The sequence below is a fragment of the Xenopus laevis genome, chromosome 3S (genome assembly GCF_017654675.1).
Source record: "Xenopus laevis strain J_2021 chromosome 3S, Xenopus_laevis_v10.1, whole genome shotgun sequence".
Lineage (NCBI taxonomy): Eukaryota > Metazoa > Chordata > Amphibia > Anura > Pipidae > Xenopus > Xenopus laevis.
Window position 1 is genome coordinate 64,481,243 of NC_054376.1, and position 27,255 is coordinate 64,508,497.

Here is a 27,255-nt window from a genome sequence, read left to right on the forward strand (position 1 = left end):
CCTTGTAGAGACACAAATGTTGACAATACTAACACTATAAACATTGCTTCCATTCAAATGCTTAAATCAATTGTAAAATAAATGACATACCTAATAAAAAGGAGTGAAAACACATCAATGCGATTCTTGTGTGTCCTGATTTTGCTGAAAATATTTACAACTTGTTTACTAAACTGCAGACAAGGTGCAAAGCTAATAATTTATTTTTTAACTTTGCTTCCCTGGCTGCAGCCAAAGGCATGCCGAATATTGAATATGGATGTGATTCAAATTCACCTCTCACTCCTCTGTTTAGTTGAGGGTCAGATGACTGTAGCAGTTTTGTGCCACTTTTCGTCTCAAGCATTGTTTAGAAATAGTTTCATAAAATGAAAACCACTGACTCTTGGCACAAAGAGTTAGGTCTTTCAACACAGAAATAAAAAAAACACTGCAATGTTAACAAACACCCACTACCTAAATGTTTACATTTTACATAAACCATGTACCAGGCCAAATACACAAGGGTCATAAAAACTGTCATCGAGAAATTTTTGTTTTATTAACAATCAAATGGACAGACATTATGCATAACATGAAGTGGCGACCCAGTCCCTCTACTTCATCCTAATGAATTGGCAAGAATTTACAGATTATCATTTTTTGGAATATTTGAATAAAATTAGTCCGTTGCCCCATTTCCTGTATGAGCTTTATGTGAAAGTTTTTCATTGAATGATTTAGTCCAATTAAAAATCTCCGGGTAGCAAAGATTACAATTTTTAATTTACTGGAAGACAAATTTAATGGATTTGCAGAATGTGAGTAGGCATGAGGGGATTAACATTCAATTGAGTCCTCCGGAAGCTGCATGAGCGAAGCTGGTGTAATGATCTCACTTCCCATTGGAGGGTGCTGTTCTGTCTGATCTCCCTCAGTCTCCACTGCCTCTTCATTCACTTCCTCAACTACAGGCAACCTGGAGAGAACTGGGGGATCTGGCCATAGCACTGCACCATCTTGTTTTTCTGCAGTTTGCTTACTGGCAGCAGGGTTTGAGGGTTGCGCAGATGAAGGGTGGAAGATGTAACTTTCTGCTGGCCGTGACTTGAGTGGATGGTTCTCCTCCTGTTCATTGGAAACCAGAGCTTGAGTAATCCCCACTTTTCCTGAATGTAGATCTTTTTCTCCATCAAGGTGTGTATGTGGAATGGCATTTAAAGTATCCGCTAGAGGAAAGAAAACATAATAATATGAAGGCCACAATGTTAATGCATTATTGCTGTATTTTGCCCCTTGTAATATTTTATACAAAATACTGCTTATTTTATATCAGGCTCCAACACTCTACTCAGTCATTATGTACAATTATACTTAATATAATATTCAGTAATATTATGCCTAAAAATTAGGAATGCATCAAATCCAGGAATCGGCCGAATCCTTCTGCCCGGCCAAACCGAATCTGAAGCCTAATTTGCATATTTGCATATGCAAATGAGGGTCAGGGAGGGAAATTGCGTGACTTTTTGGAAGTTAAAAAAAAAGCCAATTCCCACCCCTAAATTGCATATGCAAATTCAGGTCGGTATTCGGACAAATCTTTCACAAAGGATTCGGGGGTTCAGCCAGATCCAAAATAGTGGATGAGTTCCCCTACTAAAAGTAAACAAACACAAGAGGCCTGTTTGCTTTGAACTGGATTGCCAAGTAGAAATGTTGGCTCACTGCAAATAGTGCCCCCAAAATGAACTTAAGCCTCATGCTGATCAACTAGCTTTGCAATATAAAGCCACAAAATAGTGCTTTTACTGAAAAATGTCTCAAAAATAAATGAGGGATACATTTGGTAATGCAATGTTGCTTTAGAGAAATTGTAGGCAACTCAGTGTACTTTAAAGAATGTGGGTTAAACGTTATATATATTTGACAACATTGTTGCCACCATCCACACCACCACCTGTATGTATCCCTGATTGCTTCCACTTAAAAAAAAAAAAGGGGTCGATCCTTTGAAAAGCATGTATGGCCACATGTCTGGCGCTATGCTATACATGTCGTAGCACATTTACCCCCTAATGTTATAAAAGGCACTAAGTTTGCCCAGGAGCAGTAACCCATAGCAACCAAGATGCTTGCTTTTAAACCGGTGACCAGTAAATGCTACCTGCTGATTGGTGGCTATGGGTTACTGCCCATTTTTGTCCTGCAGATAAACGGAGGCTGAGAATCCACCCCTGCACATGGGTGCTCTTCTATGTCTGCGCCTAGAGCCAATCTGATGGCATGGGAGCAGTCATCCTGGTTAAAGCATGGAGATTATGAATTGTGAGATCTTTGCAAAACCTGCCTTCCTTGTCCTTGCCATTTTTGAATGGGGATCTTTCTACACACTGGTTACCAGGGGAAATCACAGCCACTGCTGGTGCCTTCTTCTGCTGCTGTTTAGCTGGATGACCATCTGCTGTGCTTGGCTCCTTCTTAGTGGTTTTCCCAGTGGGGAGGTGCACAGGGGTTCTCTCTTGGCTACTATTTTCCTCTCCTGGACTCTCCATGTATGCTGCATTTTGGTATCCTTGTTCTTCTGCCTGTAACGATGATATGATGATTTTCCAGAATCAACTAGAAGAGAAGAATTTGTGCACACTAATGTAGGGCTGTGGCATAAGTGCTATTTACAGTTAGTGGAATACCAACACCAAAGAACTGCAGGGTATACCAGGGACTTTGTTTGTTTGTTTTCCCCCTCTGCAGCAAATTGGAGTGGCTTCTGGTGGAGTTATTTGCCTTTTTTGGATAAACTAACAATTAGGCAGGTTTCATTTAGACAAAAAAGGTTAAAGGGACAGTATGGGGCTTGTGCTGAACATGCTTTTTGCATATTGTTTACTTAAAATTCTTATTCTGGCTTCCGTTTATAGACCCACTCCGTCCCACCCCACCAAAGATGTCACAAAGGGGCCAGGGGACACGTGGCTATAAAGTCAGAAGCTGGCAGTTGAAGGTGGCGGCCAGGGAGAGCAGGAATAAGAGCTTGATACCGGCAAAGTGGGGTGCGGTGTCAGACCGAACCCAACCGACCCACGGGTATCGGGCCGGCCCACATATCACTACTGCTGAGTCCATTTACAAGTCAATGGCAGTGGTCCCTTGAACCATTTGAATATGTTAATTGCCTTCCTGACATTCAAAACTTGTTTCGAACTTTTAGGTCGGGACTATTTGATCGAATATAAAACATTTGAATTTTTTCTTTAATAACTCGAGTTGTGAGTATATTTGAATTTAATTTAATTCGAGTAAAAAAAATTCACATAAATTCGAAATTCGACCGTTGATAAATCTGCCCATAAGTATCCATTAAACCCAGGGCAGCCATCAGGGGGGGACAGGCGGGAGAGTTGTAGGGGGCCCGGCCACGCCACACTTTCTTGATTAACCGGGCCTCTGCTTTCTGAGAGCTGCTGACCTCGGGAATGCAGGGCGGGAGCACAAGGGGAGGTATCTTCTGTCCATTACTTTACCTTTTTGGTCATTGAGTTTAAGTCCCAGTTGAGCTGCTCAGGGATTGGATAGCTGAGGTTTGAATTTCCCTCCAGCTCATCCAATCACCATGCAGCTTTACCAGGATTTGAAATTCTGTGACCAATAAGGGAAGAAAATGCTGTCACTGGAAGAAGATGCAGCCACCTGTGCTCCCCTCCTCCCTTCTGTAGTTGGCAGCTAACTGACAGCAGGTGGGCCACACTAATGAAGTAAGTGTAACATGGCAGGGCCCCCTAAAGGTAACCCTTTGTGGTCCCTGTTGTTTGGTGGGGCACGTTTTTTTACATGGACGTTTAAGGGGGGCCCTGTCCACCAATTTTCTTATAACGTGTGGGGGGGGCCCTAGCCACCAATATTTTTTAATGTGGGGCCCTGACCACAAATGTTTTTTTCAATGTCTTTTTGTCATTAATGCTTTGGACAATCATATTGTTCACAAATGGTGTGACTTGATATAGATAATTTGTTTTGATTCATAAACATCCCAAATATAATTGTTACTCTATTTAATGTTTATTTTCCGTAACTAAAAGCAACTTGTACTGTACTAGGACTCTACAGCTTATTGCTCCTCATATAGTACTGTGACAACTCACCGTGTGGAACCACTGCAAGCTCTTTCAGACCATCAAAAAAGAAAGAAAAGAAGACATGAACACAGCAGATAATGCAGGGGCCTTTGTCTAAAGGTGAAATCTAAGGCAAATTTAGGAGATCCCTCATAAAGATTAGAAATAGTACCGCTGGCTAGGGATGCACTGAATGCTGACCCTCCACAAAAGATTCTGTTGAATAGCAAACCAAATCCAAACCCTTTATCATATATTTAAGTTTGAGAAAATATATGAATTTTGGACAAATTTTGTACAGGATAACAAAGGAAAAACTGAAAAAAATGAAATATAGATGATCTATGACATTTAGGAAAGAAGAGATGCAAATGAAAACAGAGCAGAAAACCGTGTTGCAAGCAGTATATGTAAAAACAAAAATGACCGACTGCACTGAGATATTCACCTGGATCATCTAAAATAATCCACCTAAACACAGAATTTTATCATTGTAAAAGACTGCACATTTGGTAGGAGTACAAAGGCATTTTGAGAGGTAATGAGTAAAAGCAGGAGAAGTTAGTAGAGATAGAAGACTGTTTCAGATGAAATAGAAGCCACTGTAATGGTGGGGAATAGGAATTAGATGGCATGCAGTGTGGGCAAGTGGTAGTTCATGTGATGGTACATGCAAATTGTGTGTGTGTCTGTGTGGAGGAAATAAGGATATATAATAATAGGGGTGTAATGCGGATATGGGATTATAACTGATGTATGGAGGTGATGTAGTATGACAATTTTTGGAAAGTATTTCATGGAAGTACAAGTAGTACATTATAATTATCATTCTTTATTTGAGGGAAAAGTTACCAGCCTACCACACTTGGGTGCTTCTCAGTTACTAATGAGGTACGGCTCCTCCTGTGTTGCTGCTGCCGGTGACCCCTCAGAGTCCAAATCAAAAAGAACAGCAGGATCCCAAATAAGATCACAAGAGCACCTAGTCCACCTGCAACAATGGGGAGGTCTGGCACAGTGAACATAAGTCGTGGTTCTGATGGATCCAGAGGAGCTGGAAACATAATTAGACAGATGGGAAGTTTTATTAAGCAACTCTGGAAAAGACATTTAGGGACCTTAAAAAGACAGTTACAGTATCATAGCTATAACTTTATCAGGTGAAAGTAACAACACAGGATCTGAGAACTAATAGGTAACTCAACATTTACAGGGTAGTGATCAAAATTGTAAAGGAGACAATCTAAAGGGAAGTGTCAATGTGATAAAAAAAAGTTAATGTGATAAAAAATGTTAACTAAAGTGTTTCCCATGAGTGTAAGAGCATGTCTGCTAGTGTTCATTCAGGCAGAACTTTTGCCTGGGTATTGATATTGTTGCACTGTGCGTCTCACTTCACACACCAAAACGGTGATATCAGAACAGTTGCATTGTACATGCGTTTTTTTTTGTGAAACTGCGTTTTTTGTGAAACTGATTAATTAGACATCCACTACCATAATCTTTTAAGCAGAATAAATATTAAAGGAATTTGGAAGATCATGCATGTGAGTGACATACAATAATGAAAAACACTCTGGCTTGTTATCATACCTGACTGACCATAAGCCAAGACATTCACAACCACTGAACAGTTTGCAGCTTCTCCTGATTCTTCATCTCTTGCAATAACCTACCACCAAGGCAGAAGAAAATATATATAGATATATGGACAGCAAACCAATACCTACATGGAAACTAACTGTACTTATAGTGCATATATATATATATATATATATATATATATATATATATATATATATATATATATATATATATATAAAGTTCAAGAGGACCCGCACACCTTGGTTAGTGAACCAAAAATTTCTTTATTTTTCAAACTTGGATGCACAAGTTTGAAAAATAAAGAAATTTTTGGTTCACTAACCAAGGTGTGTGGGTCCTCTTGAACTTTACATAAATATTTTGACCCAGCACCCACGTTCATGGAAGACTGGTTTAGAGTGCAAGGTGATTCAGGTTATATATATATATATATATATATATATATATATATAATGTAAGTGTATGGAGGGGTTGGTGTGAGTGTGTATGCATGTGTGCTGGGTTTCATTTGGAGGGGTTGAACTTGATAGATTTTGGCCTTTGTCCATCCCATTTAAACTATTTAACTATGAATTGTTTAAACAATTATCAGGGGTGCTGCTGCCATATGATGAGTTGAGAAACTTGCCTCAGGTGGCAGTTCCCTGTAAGTTACCAGGGGCTGCAAAAAGCCAAAATTCCAATGAACTTGGCCACCTGACAGTGGCAAGCCCTTATACAACCCTGGCAATTATGATAATAGTCACTTATGGTCTTAAAGGGGTTGTTTACCTTCAAACACTTTTTTTCGGTGTCAGATTGTTCACCAGGAATAAAGACTTTTTCCATTTACTTTCTATTTTCTATTTGTGTTTTTCTAATATTGAAGTTTCATTAAAGGCAGCTGTTCTAATTGATACAATATGTTTATATTCCACATATACTGCTGAGAAATGCAGTATAAATAGAGCAAATTGTAACAGTCCAGAATGCTCCTGGATCACTGAGCTGCCAGACTAAGACACTAGAGACGCGAACATTTAGGGGCAGATTCACTAACTTCGAGTGAAGGATTCGAATGAAAAAAATTCGAATTTCGAAGTATTTTTTGGGTACTTCGACCATCGAATTGGTTAAATTCGTTCGAATTCGAACGAAATCGAACGATTCGAAGTAAAAATCGTTCGACTATTCGACCATTCGATAGTCGAAGTACTTTCCCTTTAAAAAAAACTTCGACCCCCTACTTCGGCAGATAAAACCTACCGAAGTCAATGTTAGCCTAGGTCCCCATAGGCTTGCTAAACTTTTTTTGATCGAAGGATATTCATTCGATCGTTTGATTAAAATCCTTCGAATCGTTCGATTCGAAGGATTTAATCGTTCGATCGAACGAAAAATCCTTCGATCGTTCGATCGAACGTTTAGCGCTAAATCCTTCGACTTCGATATTCGAAGTCGAAGGATTTCAATTCGAGGGTCGAATTTCGAAGTATTTTTAACTTCGAAATTCGACCCTTAGTGAATCTGCCCCTTTAAATGTTAAACTTAAATTTGGGGATAATGGTAAAAAAAATGGAAATGTATTTAAGCCTTATTTGCTCCACCTGTTGTAGGTCTTGCTTTTCAGAGGCTCTTACCTGCAGCAAATACCTTTTTGTTGGCTGTAGTTGGTTTGTTCTAGCAATCAGTAGACCACTCTGTGTGATCTGGAAAAGCTGACTGTTATTAGACAAGGAGTTCAGACTAAGTCGAATGTGGGGATTGGTGCCCTGAAACCAGCAAGACAAATAAACTGAAGAGAAAAAAGAGCAATGTATGAAATGAGCAAAAACAAATGGATGTAGCTAGACATGAAACCTTAGGTCCATGCTCTGAGTCTCACAAATGCTGCTTTGATTGCAGATTAAGGGTCAGAATGATCAAGCAATTCACAAACATTTTGTTTAATGGGGTGGAAGTGTTTATCCAAATCCATATGCTTTTATGTAAATATCATGCAGGGAGAAAGGATTTAGACAATACACTGTTAAATATGAAATGAAGATATTGTTTTACTGTGTGGTAACCATTATTACTGCTGAGTAACAAATATATAAATCACATTATAAATCACATAATAAGCCCATATCTTATTTCAGTGACTGCAAACCTACAGCAGTGCCAGTGAGTAGCCATGCTAGTAGGTTTAAGCCTTTTGTCTTTTTGGAGAGAAGCAACAATGTGCTTAAAATAAAAGAAGGCAGACTGTTTTGTAAACAGAATAATTAGAAAATAGAAGATATAGCATTAGTTTACTATGTGCTCTATAGCCACAAATGCAATTGCTCAGAGCAACCAATCAGGCCGTTGATTTCATTAAAACGTACGGCTGATTGTTTTCTATTAGAACAATTAGCTCTAATGTCAGTACACGAGCCTCTGAGTTGTAAGGTTGTAATAAGAGACAGGAAAAACTTATGACTAACTGAGGATGAGGATTGTGTTAGTATCAGGAGATTTTTCTCTCTCTTACATTATGAAAGTCTCCATCAGAAGGCAGGAGTGAGAGCAGTTTGCCACTGTATGTTCTCACAAGGGCTGCCGGACTAGGATCCTCCTGCACAAAGGCCTGATACTCAGTAGAGCCAAAGAATGGTGCATGATGGTTAGTTGCCATAACTCTTATCTCCACCTCAGCTATTGCATACTTCCTGGGATCGCCAACTTGAGAGGCCTACAAAAATAAAGATCAGTCAGAGAAAGATATTTGCAGAAAGAGCAGGTAGAAAAACTTATTACGCATTAACTTAAAGGGATACTGTCATGGGAAAAATTGGGAATCAGTTAATAGTGCTGCTCCAGCAGAATTCTGCACTGAAATCCATTTCTCAAAAGAGCAAACAGATTTTTTTTATATTCAATTTTGACATCTGACATGGGGCTAGACATATTGTCAATTTCCCAGCAGCCCCAAGTCATGTGACTTGGGCTCTGATAAACTTCAGCCACTCTTTACTGCTGTACTGCAAGTTAGTGATATCAACCCCCTCCGTTTTCCCCCCAGCAGCTAAAGAACAATGGGAAGGTAACCAGATAGCAGCTCCCTATCACAAGATAACAGCTGCCTGGTAGATCTAAGAACAACACTCAATAGTAAAAACTCATGTCCCACTGAGACACATTCAGTTGCATTGAGAAGGAAAAACAGCAGCCTGCCAGAAAGCATTTCTCTCCTAAAGTGCAGGCACAAGTCACATGACTGGGGGCAGCTGGGAAATTGACAAAATGTCTAGCCCCATGTCAGATTTCAAAATTGAATAAAAAAAAATCTGTTTGCTCTTTTAAGAAATGGATTTCAGTGCAGAATTCTGCTGGAGTAGCACTATTAACTGATGTGTTTAGAAAAAAACATGTTTTCCGATGACAGGATCCCTTTAATAAGCACACATTCCCTGCCGCTCACTACCTTCACAGTGATCATTTTCAATGTCTTTGTGACTAAGATCAATTTAAACATGTAATATAAACAGACATAATCAGGGAGCATTTTGTGTTATTTTCTCTATTATAGTCTGGAAAGAGATAAACATTGCCACATTTATCAAAGCAAATAGATTTGTCCATTTGGCAGAAAATGCTTTGATATTTTAAGCAGTTTTAAGGAACAGTAACATCTAAAAATGAAAGTGTTTTAAAGGAATGCCAATATAATGCACTGGTACAACTGATGTGTTTGCGTCAGAAACACAATTATAGTTTATAGAAGCGAGCTGCTGTGTAGTCATGGGGGCAGCAATTCAAGCACAGGATATACAGTAGATAACAGATAAACTGTGTAGAACCCCATTGTATGCTATAGCTTTTATCTGTTATCTGCTGTGTATCATGTGCCTTTTCTCCTTTTCCCCTTTTCCAGCTTTGAATGGCTGCCCCCATGGCTACACAGCAGCTTGTTTATATCAACTATAGTAGAGTTTCTAAAGCAAACACACCAGTTGTACCAGTGCAGGGCAACACTACATTATATTGTCATTTAAAACACTTTTGTTTTTTGATGTTATTATCCCTTTAAACACCATTCTGCTCTATGTGCATTCTGCTGTGCAGCAGGGCTGAGATCTAACACCCCACTGAACTGTAAACTCCCAATAATAAAAAATAAATGTTTATAAGTCACCCTAATATTACATGCTGATCATTTCCTGCTCGTATTGGGTTCAACCATGTCCAATATGTCTATCTTAAGCTCCCACAAGTAATGATGAGAGAAACAGGTTCATGTTTGAAGGGCCAGATGGTGCACCAGATATAGCGAAGGCTTCGTCTGACTAAAACTTGCAAAGCAGCACATTGGATGTTTGGATCTTGATGCAGGGACAGTGTGACACATGGGTCAATCTTGATGCATAGCAAAATTCTAGTGCGGATTTGAAGAACAATTACACTAGGCTGTTGCTGTGAGTGACTGAGTGGGCAAAGAGAGACATTTACGTCCACTACCTCAATTGAAATCACGAAAATTTCCCTGCAGTTAGTTCTGCACAGAACCCCCATTCATTAAAGGTACTTGCATCAAAGGGTCTTCTCATTTTCGTATAGTTTCGATTTGCGTCAATCAGTCCTTCCCAGCTCCTGTTCCAAATTGAGTGCAGTTGTGCTTATTGATAATGGCCAACCTTGTAGCAACTGCCCCCACCAAACCAGGAGGTAGCTTTAGGGATCCCACATTGGTTTGTGTCAATCGCCTCAGTGAAGTTGCGCTATAATAATAGGGTGCAGGTGTTACTTACACTCCAAATGGCAGAAATTACGCCAACTGGATTTCAAAAATATTCTGCACAATTGCGTCTGATTTGCAGTGAAGTGCAGGTGCAATTTTGACACATTAGGTGCAATTGCGTCAACACTGTAATTCTGCTAAAGTGCTGCATTATGGGAAAAAATACAATTGCACTCAAAACTGCATTTTGCTCACTGCACTGAAATTATTGACCCATTCTGTGTGAGCTGGCATGTGTGCACTTGACTAAGTCATAGCTGTGTCTTCTCTAGTTTTTATGTGCTTGTCCTAGGAAAGCACTCACCATCACCTTCAGAACAAGGATAGACAAACTACTGCTGATCTCCACAGGATGAGTTAGAGAGATGGAGCCTGTAACATTGTCTATATGGAACATTTCACTGTCAGAGCCTGCATATAATTAAAAGGAAAAAACAGGTATAATAAACGGTATCATAACTGATATTGGAACATATGCATAAATGTCAGGGGTGCAAGTAGATTTTCATGTTTTGTCTAACATTCCATGTATGGATGCAAATACCTTTGTAAATGAGCCCTCATGTGAGATATTAGCCTTATGGGGTCAGTCAGACATTTAAATACTTTCCTATGCGAAGTATATGGAAAACCAGACAGTTTTTATATGTCAAATATTGTATAATTATTTCTTTTTTGCTTACCTGATAGAAAGGAGTAGACTATTGGAGCTAATATTCCTCTGTCACCATCCTCTGCAATAATAGGCCCAGGGGAGAACACAAGGGGCACTGTCTGTCAATGCAAATGGAGACACAACACATGGGAAATTGCTATTTATATGAAGGCATCCTTGTGAGTCACTTTATTGTTTACATCCCAGCATGATGTCTAGTTCCAATGTACTACAGACCAATGTTTTTCAGAATTATATGGTTGACAAGGCTCACCCTTAGCTCACAATAAGGTTTCAGATGCATTAACTGATCTAGCTGCCTTCCGTTTGGGCCCCCTTAACTTCTTTAGAATCCACCTTCCTAGGATGATCCTCGCTGTTTAGGAACCTTTCCTATAAAGTAAGGATAAGTAGCCCTGGAACACTTACCTGCTCCATCCCTACTGTAATATTTGCCCGGTAAGTTGGGCTCACGCAGACATTGAGACCATCATGTGGCATATAGATGCATGGAAGGAAATAAGGGTATTGGTCATCTCCATCTAGCACAGTTATCCGTACCCTTGCAGAGGTACCATAGCGCTCTCGGGTACTTATTTCCTGTGGCAGACAAAACAATGAATTGTCATGTAACCCATTGCTAAGAAAACTATACACTATATCCTATGTAAAAACTTTATGGAATTTGAATATTTACCGTATAAAAAGTACTTTTTATTAATGATAGCTTTCAGTATTATATATATTATTCTGTAAGCCTTGTTAAATTATTTTACAGCACTATGTAATTTTCTGGCCTTTCCAGGCAACGTGATATCCACAAAGGTGACTCCATTGTGTGCCTAAAAATATGGCAGACACACAGTCAGCATCTGGAGGTAATAGTGCTATAAGATGGTCACCCCTAGCCACACCAAGGCTCAGAAGATGTGGGCACTGCCACAAAATTCCTATTTGGGCAATGGCACCACTGGAGATTGTGCTTCAGGACACAATGGCTAACTGTCTAGTCACCTTTGTGGATATTGCATTGCCTGGCAAGGGCATGCACCTATTGGTACGCATGGAAGCTCAGTGTGCAAGTGAAAATCCACCTCTGTTCTCCTTGGGCGATGGTTTTGTTGTACTAGATATGCCAGTGGCATACAACAGTGCAGCATAGGATTCTCTATTCTCTGAAACATACAGGCACTAGCTATGACATACACAATAGGACAGGGCCTCTATATAATAGACAATGGTCAGTATACTACTCCCTATTGCAGTTTCTCTGATCTTTCTCTAGTTAACTGGTTACACTTACTTTCCTGATGATGTCTTAACTTGTTAGCATTCTGTTCCATGGAAAATATTACTTACATATTATATTAATTTATAAGAGAATTTTCACTACTATATTTAAAACAAAACTAAATATCGGATTAAAAAGAATAAAACAGAAGGGTAATTTAGACAAGCTGTTTGATGACAGTGTCTTGAGATCTACTGATCACCAACTGAAGGTCTACTGGTAGATCCTGATATACCTTTTGGGCACCCCAGCTCTGTTTGTTACTTGTTTACAACACCTGATGAAGGTCCCTGTATAGGACCAAAATCTTGAGTATTCTGCATGTACTGTATTTTCTGTTTAGATCAATCTTTTTTGCTATTTTTCAAATCATGAGAATGCTGCAGCTTTATTAATTTTTATATGTTTTTGTTGCTGCCGCACCCAGTATATGGTGTGCAACTGTGCACAGAGTGAAATATATATATACATATATTGTAATGACTGGGACTTCCCAATGACACTTGATTGTTACTAGAAACAAATGTTGAGGGTTGAGCAGCTTGACAGCAAATTGCCACCTTCTTGTTTCTGGCATGATGATGGCATTACAATGTATGAATATGTTAATAAAGGTATGTAAACTGTTATCCAGAATGCTCGGGACCTAGTGTTTTCTCGATAATGGATCTTTCCTTAAGTCTACTAGAAAATCATAATAAGATTAAATAAACCCGAAAAGTTGGTTTTGCTTCCAATAAGGATTCATTAGTATGGAGCATGTACAAGGTACAGGTATGGGATTCATTATCTGGAAACCCATTATCTAGAAAGCTCTGAATTACAGAAGGTCGTCTCCCATAGACCTCATTTTAAGCAAATAATGTACATTTTTAAAAATGATTTCCCTTTTCTGTGTAATAATAAAACAGTAGCTTGTACTTGATCCAAACTAAGATATAATTAGTCCTTATTGGAAGCAAAATCAGCTTATTTGGTTTATTCAATGTTTACATGATTTTCTAGTTGACTTAAGGTATGATGATCCAAATTATTGAAAAATCCATTATCCAGCAAACATCAGGTCCCAAGCATTCTGGATAACAGGTCAAATACATGTACTGTTATATTATTACAGAAATAAAGTAAATAATTTTTAAAAATTTGGATTGCTTGGATAAAATGGAGTCAACGGGAGACAGCAATTCTGTATTTGGGGAACTTTCTGGATAATGGATTTCCTGATAATGGATCCTAAACCTGTACAGTGTAATGGTGTGTTTTTCCCTATTAGTATAAGATATTGATGCTTTCCCGCTGCTGTAAGTGATCCCCGCTGTCTTTAAAAAGAGAAGGACCATCTTTAGGGGCATAATGTTCTGTTCGGTTTTCACTAATAAAGGGCTAACATTCCTAAATGTCAGTTTGAGAAAATGATCCACAGCTAAAGTATAAGCCTTCTCGACATGTAAAGCATGGAGGGACAGACTGACCACATTTCCCCTCATGTTTTCATGTTCACTGCAGCTAGAAGTAGTGTAACGTATAATTAGGCTAAAAGATAAGAGATGAAAGAGGATAAAGGGAAGACTTATCCTCACGCTTCCAGTGCCATGACCATTTAGGGACACTTGTTAGGCTTATAGGTTATGAGAAATGCTATTAGAAGTGCTTACAGAAAAGTAAGATTACTGGCAATGTATCGGATTATCAACCATATTAACCACTTTTGCTCCTGACAAAATATCTCTTAAATTCTATTCCAAAACTGCTGTATAAATTATATCTACTCCCTGAATGCACATCTCTAGAGTTTAGAAACTGTAAGATTTACTAGTAACTCTTACTTTACTAACTGTAAAAGTTACTCAAATACTGTCAACTACCAATAAAATCTCTGCATATATCTGACATATCAATGTGTGACTGTCACTACTATTTGTCGGACATGACTTTTGTACAATTGTTGCCTGTAAATTAATGGGCAGAACATTGTCTGATTTGTTGCTTTTCCTATTTTATTTAATCTGAATGTTTAGAAATAGAACAGCAGTAATTGCAGCTCATTGGAAGGTGCAAACGGCTCCGACTACATTAGCTTTAGTGAACAAAATACAGCAAATATGGAGAATGGAATACTTAACCGCTCTGTTACATGATAACTCAATGTCCTTTCTGGAGGACTGGTATCTTTGGGATTCTTATCATGACCAAATTCCACGGTAAACCATGGATTCTTGTGAATGGGGTGTGGTGTCTCCCTGCGCCTACGGTATGGGGTTCTTTTCTTTTCTTGTCTTTTGCATATTTGCTCATTGTGTAAAAGCGTAGTTTCCATGTATATATTATTTTTGTGTGTCTTGCATATCTGGGGTTCTATTGGAGGTTCGTGGGCACGTGCTGCTCCCCGTCCTTGATGACATCTATTTATGGGGATGTAACTATTGCACTGTGTATCTTTTGCTATTTGTCACAGATTGTAACATTGGGACTCGCTTTTGTATCCTTTGCATTATCATCCTGAGGCATGTTTTGTCTTATGCTGTCATGTATTGTGATTTAAAACCAATAAAAATATGGTTGAAAAAAAAAAAGAAATAGAACAGCAGACTGAAACAAAGAATAAAATCTGCACGTCTATGGCCAGCTTTAGTTTGAAAGAATCTACATATCTGTTGAGACTCTATTGCAGCTTACTATTTAGACCACTTAAAGGATAAAAGTGTCCTTAATCTGAGGTCCTTCATAAATGAAAAACGAAAGAAAACCGCTGATGTCAAGATAGCTTATCGTAGCACTCATTATAGATACACTCCCCTGCTCATAGTAGCCACCTCATTCATAAAAGCTGTTCATACACGTAAAGGTGTATTAATTAGAAAATTAATTAAAAGAAAGTGAGGTTACTTCAGTAAAGGAAGCAAACAAACTGCAAGTTTAAAGGAGACATATAGTATAAGTTAAATCGACTCTTATCTTGTAGGCAATAATGAATAATGTATGGTTTCATTATGGGCAAAAAATGATCATTATCTTTGAAATGTCCCCCTTTATTGGAGCTTCCTATAGATCTGCTACAGTGATTCAAAGGAGAGGTGGGAGTGTACTAATGGTCCCTGCCAAAAGCACAGTAGGAGGGGAATAGCCAATCACAGCCCTGTATTCACAAAAAGCAAAGACATACTTCAGTTCCCTATCAGGTCAGCCTAACTGCTGATTGGTTCAGATTCTACAGTGCAGTGTTCTGCTAGCTCCCCTGTACAGCCTGGAAAAGGAGGCAGCAGGAGGTGGAATAGATGGGCGGGACCAGTAGGGTTTTCACTGAAAGTTTCAATAAATCAACCCGAAATTTAACAAAGAAAGATGATAAACTTCTGGGGACATGTCTGGACATTTCTTAACCATAGTAGTGCTGTTATACCTCTTGGATGCTACAGTAATCCTAAATCTAAGGCCTAATCCTAAACATAAAGCCTGATTTTAAAGATCATATGTAACCACAACACCAAAACATTGCAAGATCCTGGATTATGGTAATGTATATACTAAAATAAGGCACTAATAGGAGTGAGTGAGAAGCTGCTATAATCCCGCCATATCCCTCTCTTGACTGCAAAGACTGCTTAATTACACAGGTCAGCAGAGTAATGTGTAAAGTGAGGCTAATGCCACTGCTATTCCCAATTGCTTTCTATCTTCAGTTGTTTAATGTTTATATTGGTGTACTAACTCTCCGGAACTCTCTGGAATCTCTCAGATTACTCCTGTGCCTACAGTTCAAGTGACGGCTCTATCAAGGCTTAACAAGGGCAGTAAAAGCAGACAGTGGATACAGATAAACTTCTGGTACAATGGCTATACAATGGCTGGTCACCTCGAAAAGACTGGCTCAGCACAAAAGCTCAATGGCACACAGGCATTAGGTTAGAACAAAAAGAGCTTTCTCACCACAGCATGGATAACAACCTCCAGCTCCTGTTTACTTTCATAGTCCAGAGGCCGAGACAGAAGTACCTTCCCATTGCTTGGCAGATCCATGTGGAAATATTTGAAGTCACCCTGGAAAACCAAAGGAATCTGATATCAAGAGATTGGTTTTTAAGGGACAATCTCAATGTCTCTGAAAGTTTTTCTATGTGCATATGCAACCAATTATTTTATTTATTTCCCTGCCTTCTTAAAGAAACATACCAACCAATTATGCACCCTGAATACACACATCAGTTGCCTCTTGCTCTGCAATACCTATGTCTGAAAGTTGCTTAAATGATGAGTTGCTGGCATTTTACTGATGATAATTTAGTTTACCTTGGCACACACACAATGTAACCAATAAATCAATTCACATACTAATCAATAAAATTATGCAGACTGTGGCCCGCTCCTTAGAATTAACCAGGTACATAAGAGTTTCCAAACATTTGTAGTAAAATCAAGTTCATATAGCCAATATAGTACAATATTGTGCAACACTATGTGCCCCATTCCCTTCACTAAAACAGATGGTACATGGGTTTACAGGCAGACAGAAACAAATGAATATTTGCTCTGCACTTCTTATTGAACATACAGTATATTCACCATGGTACTGGACAGGCAAACAGGAAAGTAATCTATCTTCCAATGAATAGAAACTTACTGTGGTCTGGTCTATGACATACATAAGGATATCACCATCTAAGTCCATGGCCTGAGCTGTGAATACAACCGAGTCAACCTCAGTTAGCTGGGAAGAGAAACATGCACACTGATGAAACATAACAGAGTTTGGTTGCTAATTGGAAAGGAAGTGAAGCAGAGAAATTGGTGCAAACAATGATTGGCCCCCAGGACACATGATAATCTAATGCAGGGGTGTCCAACCTGCGGACTGAGGGCCACATGCGGCCCAGGATGGATATGAATGTGGTCCATTCAGTTCCAGAGGAAACGTCATAATAATTTAATAATACGTCTATTTAATATCCAAGTGTCCCATATTCCAGTGTATAGCTCCATCATGTTATCCAACTGGTATTGTAGTTCTTTTCTGTGTATTTTCTTTACTTTTACAAATCAAAAGTGTTTGTGTATTTCATGTGTGGCCCCAGACAATTTTTATTTTTCCAATGTGACCCAGGGAAGCCAGAAGTTTGGACACCCCTGATCTAATGGTTCTGCTGGGTCTGCATAGAAACCTGAACATACAATTTTGTAAAGTTTTGTAGAATATATTATATTAGCTATACATTTAAATACAGTATGTAGAATATTCATGGCCCTTTGACTCTCATGATATAAATGCCCAGGAACAGGAGGAGTACAGAGGTGCAGGCCTTTGAATAAATAAATATTATAGTCTGTGGCATAACAATATTCAAGGGGCAGATTTATCAAAATGTGAGTTCAGATTTTAATAAAGAGAACTCGCCCACGTTCTTTTCATTGCTATGGGATTTTTTGAAACATATTTATCAAATGGTGAGTTCCAATTTTCACCCATTGATAAATATCCTGCTTAAAAAGATATCACATGTATCCCTATTCAGAGGTGTATCCAAAGTTAGAGAGCTTTGCTTTAGCTTTTTTCAATTATTTTATAAACCAACCTCCTATAGCAGTCTTTTAAAAAACAAAGGTTGACACTATCGGCAGGAGTGATTTTAAGGCTTGGGGCAGATTCCCTAAAGGGCGAAGTGGCTAACGCTAGCGTTACTGCCCGCAGGGACTTCGCAGTGTCTTCGCACTCTAACGACGAATGGCGAATGGACGTAACTCTGCAAGTTCACTAAGATGCGGATTTTACTGAACGTTACCTCTTTCCCAGAGTTTACTTCACCAGCTCAGACCAGGCAAAGTGCAATGGAGTGCATAGGACTTCCTCAATTTTTAGTGCAAAATTTTTCTAAGTCCCAAAAAAAACCAACTTTATCATTTCCCACCGTATGCAAATTAGGGAATACTAGCGCATCTTCGCTTTGATTGCTGAAGTAATGCTAGCAAAAATTCACCAGCGTTCGGCGCCCTGGACGTAACTTCGCACTTTAGTGAATTAGCGTTGTCCTAGCGAATTTACTCCTGCCAAAGTGTTGCGATGGCTGCGAAGCTGTCACTGGCGAATTTTCGCTGGTTAGGGAATTTGCCCTTAAGTAAAGTCTATGTTAGTGAGATATGTGTACTTTGTTTCAGTACACAGTCCCTTATAAAAAAAACATGTGAATCCATCCCCATGACATTCAGAAGCATCTGTGTCTAATAAAGTAGGTAAGTAGTATTCTAGGTGGGTTAGGATAAAAGAGAGGGCCTGTATAGACCTGCAATAGATTCAGTAAACAGTAAATCTTCCTATGTGTGCTCTTTAATCTAGCTGTCGGTTCTAAGGTGAATGGCTGTGCCTTCTGGGGATCAATGCACCTAGCCTGGATGCAGTAATGCAACTGAACACCTATAGTTTAATTATTCTAGGTATGTTGTAAGGCACTATAACACAAATCTGCAAAATAAATATAGATTACACACTAGTCTATATGCATATAGCTTTTCAGGGACAGGTGTTTTGATCTTTATCAGGGCTACAATGAGTTGCCATGTCTGCTATGACTATATATGTCAGCAATTGTATGACTCCACCAGAACAGTATTGTCACAAACTGACAAGCAATTAATGTGTGGAACATCAGACACAAAAGACTGTTAAAAAAAGTAATTTGACAATGGAAGATTATACAAATATATGTAATGAAACACTTTTTAAATTGTGAGCAAGTAACATCCAGTATTTTATACCATGGAGCCCAAAAACAAAGACAAATTCAAACATCTGCTAAAATGCATTAACCTTACAAAGGAATGGCAGCAGACTAATCATCATGGAACTTACTTCACTGATGTTCTGAGCAGCTACTGACTCCTCTAAAAAAGTTGGTATATTGTCATTCTGGTTGAGAACTTGGACAATAATTCTATAATGAACCTGGAGAGATAAGACTGAACATTGACTATGTAACCCAGAAATTCAAGTCCACAGCTACCAAATTCACATTAACAGGGCAGTCTTTGCTACCTCAACAAGAAAACATATAAAAATGGATGAAACTAGAGCACTGTAGAAGAAACCCATACTCGAGGGACTCCAAGCCAATGTTCCCTATAATCATAACGGGTTGTTGTTCTAAATGATCTTAAGTGTTCAATGTTTGGAAAATATGTTCACAGTATGGTAGATGGTTCCATGGCAATTGTGAGTTATAAGCTTGGAGAAGAAGTTGTTTTTTTGATTCATGACTCTTGGCCCTGGAGGGACAATCTTAGGCATAACAAGGTTCAGAAATCCTCAGCTTATCAACAATCTAGCCATAGCCCCAAGTATATCTAGGACAGCAAAAAAGTGTTTTTCCCAAACCATACCCTAATGGACCTTCTAGCTATTACATAGCCATTACTCCTAAATTTCACCTTCACTGTCCTGTAGCCTAACTGTACTGTAACCACTGGCTTAGAGGGAACATAGGCTGGTGGAGAAAGATGCAAAAGGCCAGACACATGCTATAACATTTAGGGACATACCATTTATACAACTCTTCACTTAAAGGAACAGTAACACCAAAAAATGAAATTGTTTTAAAGTAATGAAAATATCATGTAGTATTGCCCTGCACTGGTAAAACTAATGTAGTGTTAGCTTCAGAAACACTACTATAACAAGCTGCTGTGTAGCAACAGTGGAAATTGAAAAAAAGCTATATAGCACAAGTTAAATAGTGCATAACAGACAACACCATTGTGTTCTACAGAGCTTATCTGCTGTCTGTTGTGTAACCTGAGCCTTTTCTCTTTTGAATGGCTGCCCCCATTGCTACACAGCAGCATATTTATATAAACAATAGTAGTCAGCAGTTTTACCAGTGCAGGGCAACACTGCATTATAATGTTATTACTTTACAGGAATAGTTCAGTGTGAAAATAAAAACTGGGTAAATAGATAGGCTGTGCAAAATAAAAAATGTTTCTAATATAGTTAGTTAGCCAAAAATGTAATGTATAAAGGCTGGAGTGAACAGATGTCTAATAAAACAGCCAGAATCCAACTTCCTGCTTTTCAGCTCTATAACTCTGAGTTAGTCAGCGACTTGAAGGGGGGCCACATGGTACATTTTTGTTCATTGAGTTTGCAATTGATCCTCAGCATTCAGCTCAGATTCAAAAGCAACAGATATGACCCATGTGGCCCCCCTCAAGTCTCTGATTGGTTACTGCCTGGTAGCCAGGGTAACCACTTCAGTGTAAACCAAGAGAGATGAAAAGCAGGAAGTAGTGTCTGACTGACATGTTATACATCAAATCACTCCAGCCTTTATACATTACATTTTTGGCTAACTAACTATATTAGAAACATTTTTTATTTTGCACAGCCTATCTATTTACACAGTTTTTATTTTTACACTGAACAATTCCTTTAAAACACTTTCATTTTTTGATGTTACTGTTCCTTTAAGACATGTATATTGTCATACATATTAACTGTATATCATATATGTAAAAATGTATTACCGCTGGAAATCCTTCTTCTGAACAGGTTAAAGTGACCAAGAGGACTGAGGAATTCAATGCCTGCAACAAATGAAAGCATAACACACAATAGTTACAAATAGAATATATTTCCAATGTTAGGCCAGAAAAAGTGTCTTGTTCTTATATTTCTAAAATCTGAAAACAGCTTCATAGTAAACACATCTCTTACTCTCTATACCACCAGTGTGACAAAAAACTTTCTGTTTTTCACCAAAAACACATCATCTGCTACAGCTGACAGACTTTATTTGCTGGTCAGTTTGTCCCTTACTATGAACAAACACTTTTCTAACTCCTGCTAAAACCAGAAATGATCCTGTCAGATAGTGAACAATGGCCCATACTACCTTACCTCCCTGTCCAATGTTTTTCCAGAGGACACATTGAGCCAGATATTTTTTCCATCTAAATAGAACCAGTCAGCGTCTGTACCACTCAAACAGAACTTCACTGTGCTAGTTACAGGGTCACCAAACACACTGAGGTTGGCCACAAATGTTCCACTTGGGCTGTTCTCATGGATTTCTCTGAAGATGTTGCCACCACCTGAGCACTGATCACCTGGGATTAGAAATAGTAGAAAATTATAATGGATCATTCTTTATTATTTATGAGACACAGCCACCCAAGTATTGTTAATAAATAAAAATTGGGAATTACAGGAATACTACTGAAATATTTTAACAATATGGCAAATCAGAATATTATCAGAACTAAATAACATAAATGGCATTAAAGTAAACCTCTACAAAAAATCACTTCCAGAATGTTCATGATACATCTTCATTTAAAAATAAGGCAGTCTTCCTAAAAAATGTTCATACTTTGTCTTAATAAAATGTAATGGCCTTGAAATTTAGACTATATAATTAATATTTACTTGCATCAACTCTTACCAAAAATAGTAATTTCTTCATAGGTTATTTTGTATTCTCTGAACAATCAGAATCCGATCTGTGCTGCAGACAAGACCTTTAGGTCTCCACCATATATTGTTTGCATATGAAAAAATTTTTAAATCCCTGGCTGGGCGAATACTCATAATAAAAGATATTAGTTCTATCTCTATATAAAAATAATTGTTTTGTTTTTACATCAAAGGTCTATCATGAAAAAGTAACAATGTCAGTGATCCTGCAGACCAGTGCAGTCCTGTTAGCTGAGCACCACAGTTGACTTTTACAGGAATATCTCAACACCACTTCCATGTTCATCATCTCTGGCTACATCTGTTGCAACATTCATTCCCTTCCGACCTTGCATTTCTTTTTACTTTTACTCCATTCATCACCTTTGCTGACTTTCCATAGCTGTGATAGGATTGTATTAACTGACAACTCACACACTGCTGTGACAATCCAAGCATTTATATTTCTCCCAGGACCAGTTTGCTTTTCTCTATACTGATAATACATGAAGTTGCAAGTTATTGATTTAAATTGAAATTGCTTAAATTAATCTAAATCATATGCCTTTAAAGGGTCAGTATACTCCCCTTTTCAACATTAGTGCAATGATTAGGACTGAATATAATTGTTGCCTATTGTTATAAATAATATGTATGCGTTTAGTTCTTCATCTAAACAGAGCAAGCTCTGAAATGAAAAGTAAAGTCACATTATACTGCATTTGTACAATGGCACAATCACAACAAAGTCGTCTACTGAGCAGCCCCCTGTAGTTTAGCAGAATGTGAATTTACTTAAATTCTTATATTTTGCCCTGTTTAGTGCAAGGTGTAACAAAACCCATAAATATTTCTTAATTAAAACTATAGTCAAAAAGTATACTCAACATAGTATACTCATTCAATAAATTAATGTTGAAAAATAGGATATACTGACTAGTGATGGGCGGTTTTGCCGTCGGCGAACAAATTTGCGAAACTGGCGTGAAAATTTCATTAAAAAATTATGAATGCGTGTCGGAATAGTCAAAACCGTTGCGCATCAACATTATTCGGACGCCCACTGATTTTAACGCTAGCGAATTTCGCTGGACATTCGCAAAGTTTTTGCCGAAGCGAAATGGGACAAATTCACCCATCACTAATACTGACCATTTAATATGGAGAAAATGTAAAACTGTACAGGCTGGTCAGGCAGGAAGTTAGGCACCCCTGTATGAACAATTTCAAACAGAATGCATATGTAGTTCCTTGTGCTGTTGAATGAATAAGCACCAGTAATATGGGGTTGCAGCTTAATTAATTTCTTAGCCGTACCTGAGGTCATCTGGACATAAAAACTGAGCACTAGCAACAAGATCTCCAAAGGAGGAGGCATGGCGATGGTGCTCTGATGCCCAGTGCAACAAATGAATGAAATATATAAAATCCTGCAGGAAGAAAGGAGATAAATCAAATCAATTGATACCGTAACTAGGTTTACTGATTTTAATGGAGAAATAATATTATTATACACAATGGCTAGATTGCTCTTACACACATATTCATAAACCTTACCACCTAGGTGTAGTATTAAATGCCACTAACAATAGCTCTTTAACATTACGAGTTTTATGCAGAGATACAGGCATGATTACCTTGTACCCTGTATAAATAGCATTGCCTATACTAACGTTTATGCAATAGATCAGCTAGGAGAACAATGCCATAATATAAGCACTTACAGAGTGTCTAAATCTCCAAATATTGTTTATTCTTTAGAGAAATTAATTTCCATGATATTAAGAAAGTTTGAAAAATCTCTGCTACAAACCTAAGCATACACTGCACATCTTAATGTATTATGTTTTTTCTGCTCCTAATGTTAGTTTCATTAGGAAGGCACATGGCAACAAATTCTTTGAATTACTATGGGTGCCAGGGATGCTTGATGAAATTTATATTTTATCCTGCTTGAAACCAGGTCCGGACTGAGAATTAAAATAGGCCCTGGCATTTCAGGTACACAGAGGCCCAATCAGCCCACATAGAGGCCCAAACAGCCCCCACCAGCCCACTAAATACTGACTTTCTATGGGACCTTATAGCAGCCCCTCTGGCATTTGCCCGAACCCATAGATTGCCAGTCCGGGCCTGCCTGAAAGTGATGCAGATCAGAGTGGTTCCCATAAGCAGTGCACCAGCTACATTCTAACTACACTAATAAGCTCACAGTTTACTGGGAGAAAAGTGACAGCATTAAGTTCACAAAAAGGTGTACTTACTAACTCCACAGAGGAGCCTTTCTATGCTATGAAATATAAGGGACACCCACAAAAACTGTACATAACGTACAAACTCCATGATAGTATGATGAGCTAAAAGCTCAATTTAGAATACTAAGGACAAGAGCGTGTGCAGCCAAACCTTTTTTCCATAATGTATGAAACATTCAGTATTCAGATATTGTTTTACTTTGGTATTGGCAATGCAAGTTTCAGGCAAAACTTACAGTATATGCATAGTAAAACGTTTAAATCCTTAATGACTTAATGCGTTGAAAGTGAGTGCATGGCTGACCAGACATTTAGGGGCAGATTTATCAAGGGTCGAATTGAAAATTCAAATTCGAATTTTCGAATTTTTTTATGGTCAAAACTGTCAAATTCAACTAGGGAGTTATATAAATTTGATTCGAGTTTTTTAAAAAATTTGAAATAAATTTTCGAGATTTATCATACCTGGCCATTTAAGAACTCAAATTCAACTATAAGCCACCTAAAACCTGCCGAATTGCTGTTTAAGTCAATGGGAGACGTCCAGGAATCAAGTTGGAGTTGTTTGCAGCCTTCCTGACATTCAAGTTTTTTTCTGAGAAAAAGCTTGAATCAAGTTTAATTCATCCGAGTTTGAAAAATTAGATTTTTTAAATTAATTTCAATTGGTCGAATTTTGAATTTATGGGAGTTTAGGGGAGGATGATAATTAGAGTGAGTGCTCATTTGCTGCTCTGTTTACCCCTGGAACAATAGCTAAGCGAGGATTATTTTAGGGACAGTGGCCTTTTATAAAGTTCTAAAAAGGTTTGTTGTTTGTTTTTTGGAAATTATTGCAATCAGTATAATGTAGGTTTAATACATTACTTTCTCCTGGTATCACATGCATTCACCTCTGCTCCAGATTTCCCTTTATCACATACATGTGCTCACAACAGCTGTAGGTGCTAATGCCCCATGCATTTCATTTTAAAGTATAACCTAATTTCATTTTCTGCTCTCTTTCAGTAATAGATGGTCCCCTTAATTAAAGGCAACAAACTAATCTCTCTTTAATATTCTTCAATGTAGAAATTGGGCAGCTGATAAATGCTAAAGCTTAATATAACTGCCCACAAGTGTACTTTCCTATAAATTAGGATACACATGCCCAGCCCAGGCTCCTGGGTATATTTGTGTGTGATAATCCCTGAACGGTTGCCTACAGATTGATGCTGTCAATAATGATTTATTATCCAAGAGATTATCATGCTGTGAGCTGTAGACCTGTCACCCTCCCTTGTCTAGTGACTGAGCATGAACCACGGGCATCCTGTGAGTTTGATAACATAATCTCTAGGACAGCATTGAACATGTGATAAATGATTGGCCGTTTGAGTGTGATACAAACCTAGTATCCATAGTGTGTAAATACAGCATGGTTTTATTTTTTATTTGTATTTAAAACAAAGTGCCACTGATTTACAGGCATAATAATATCTAGTTATGGAGATAAGAGCAAGGATGAAAAGCAGATTAGATGTATAGCAATGGGAAGAAAAGAAGATTGCAGAGAAACAGTGAGGTGTGGGGGACATCAAACAGAATTTGGAAGGATGAAGACACCATCAAATCCTGAGGACACAAGAGAATGATTTTTTTGTTTGGTATAAGAGAAGCTAAGTTTAGGGGCTTTGCGCATCGTCATAGTTCCTTATTCACTTTTTCTCCATGCATCCTACAGGGCAGATTTACTTTCTTCTCAGTTACTAACCCTCCTTAAAACCTTCATAGTTCTTAATGGTGTAAAAACCTAAATATATGAATAAAATGTAAAATGTAATATAAATAAATAATAATATAAAATGTATTAATACAAAATATTCTGCATGTAAACAAATTTAATGCCAAATTTTAAGTGCAGAATGCTTTTGCTCTTTGCCATTTAGCCCTATTAGGTAAGATATTTGCAAGGAGGACCACACACAACTAAAATTACATTTTGCAATAATGTTGAATGCATCTCCACTTGCAGAATAATCAACCCTGATTACAACCTTCTAAACTGATCTGTGAAGAGAAACTATTAACATTAAGTAGAGAAAATTAGCCATGTGTGTCCTTACCTTACTCATCAGGCTGCAAAACGCGATAATCTTGGTGAAATATGTACCAGGGGGGTTCTCTTAGCATAATGTGCCCAGGTTATTCTTCAGTGAGTTCCATAATCTGGCAAGGAGGGTCATACAGGCACACAACACTTGCACTCTAGACAGAGTTAACAGACGGGAGATACAAAGCTCAGAGGGCTTAAAGTAATACCCAGAGAGGAGGCTGAGGCAAGCAACTACTGGGGAGGAGGAGGGAGAAATAGGCAGGTGTACGTACAACATGTAAGGTAGGTTAAAGAGAAGAAGCAAACAATGGAACTACTTAAAATGTTGAATGGAAAAATCTGCATCTAAAAATGTGTTCCAGTGCATGATATGAGTATTTTGTCCAAAAAAAAGAATTTTCTGAAATGTGTACCTGCTTCAAGGCAGTAGATAAAGTCAAATGTATCCTTCTTTTAAATAGAGATTTTGGGTCACTGTCAAGTTTCCTATAGACTTTACTGTCTGTAAGTTGTTTTAATACCACGATCCTGAATATTTCTTTATTATGATAGCCCCTCCTTTGTTAGCTGGTCGAATGATGATATTAGGGTCACTGTCCAGCGTATTTATAGACTCCCTTTCTACTCGGTACCTGCACCACCGACCATATCATCTACTTCATTCCCTTGTGGACTTATGTATATTAGAAAAGCCTCCACTAACTTTAGGGACAGAATGACAAAACATTGCTCTGCCATACCAGGAGCTCTGGCTACAGGCAAAGCAGATACTCCAGTAGCTGAAGATTGTCTTCATTACCAACATAGCCTGCCCAGCCTAAGATGCATGATCATAGATCACATTCCAAAACCCCCAAGAGGAGGCTACCATGAGAGACTTTTACTCCAACAAGAACTGAAATGGATACATAGACTCTGGACCATTAGCCCCTCTGGACTGAATGAACTAATTTCCTATACCCCGGACTTTGTCATAATACTAATAAGGTTGGGTTGATATGCGGGAAACCTGAGTCTGTCTATGGTTATTGTTCTATTGCTTTTTTGAGATAATTCCATATTTATCTATTTTTCTGTGTTGAT

General features: G+C 38.2%; 1 protein-coding gene across 3 annotated transcripts; it reads right to left on the bottom strand.

Annotated features, from left to right (window-relative positions):
• Positions 1 to 522: 522 nt before the first annotated feature.
• LOC121402174 (protocadherin-15-like) lies at positions 523 to 26,907 on the bottom strand. 3 transcript variants are annotated; one of them, XM_041588437.1, is made up of 17 exons: positions 26,183 to 26,907; positions 23,140 to 23,252; positions 21,268 to 21,476; positions 20,895 to 20,954; positions 19,225 to 19,317; positions 17,005 to 17,091; positions 16,314 to 16,424; positions 11,525 to 11,695; positions 11,124 to 11,214; positions 10,745 to 10,851; positions 8,194 to 8,394; positions 7,319 to 7,450; positions 5,688 to 5,766; positions 4,955 to 5,148; positions 4,122 to 4,142; positions 2,381 to 2,567; positions 523 to 1,208 (listed from the first exon to the last, which is right to left on the bottom strand). In XM_041588437.1, the coding sequence occupies exons 2-17, from the start codon at positions 23,198 to 23,200 to the stop codon at positions 820 to 822; spliced, it is 2,193 nt and encodes a 730-aa protein (XP_041444371.1). In that variant the 5' UTR covers positions 23,201 to 23,252; positions 26,183 to 26,907; the 3' UTR covers positions 523 to 819. The 3 variants fall into 3 exon arrangements, with proteins under 3 accessions (XP_041444371.1, XP_041444370.1, XP_041444372.1); XM_041588436.1 differs by having other exon boundaries at positions 2,330 to 2,567; positions 26,183 to 26,904; XM_041588438.1 differs by lacking the exon at positions 19,225 to 19,317 and having other exon boundaries at positions 2,330 to 2,567; positions 26,183 to 26,904.
• Positions 26,908 to 27,255: the final 348 nt, after the last annotated feature.

Coding starts and splice junctions, on each gene's coding strand:
- LOC121402174 (XM_041588436.1), bottom strand. CDS start 23,200: ATGCCTCCTCCTTTGGAGATCTTGTTGCTAGTGCTCAGTTTTTATGTC. Junction 21,477..23,139: donor TTATGTCCAGATGACCTCAG/GTACGGCTAAGA, acceptor TTCTAATCCCAG/GTGATCAGTGCTCAGGTGGT. Junction 16,425..17,004: donor ATGTCATAGACCAGACCACA/GTAAGTTTCTAT, acceptor TTGGTTTTCCAG/GGTGACTTCAAATATTTCCA.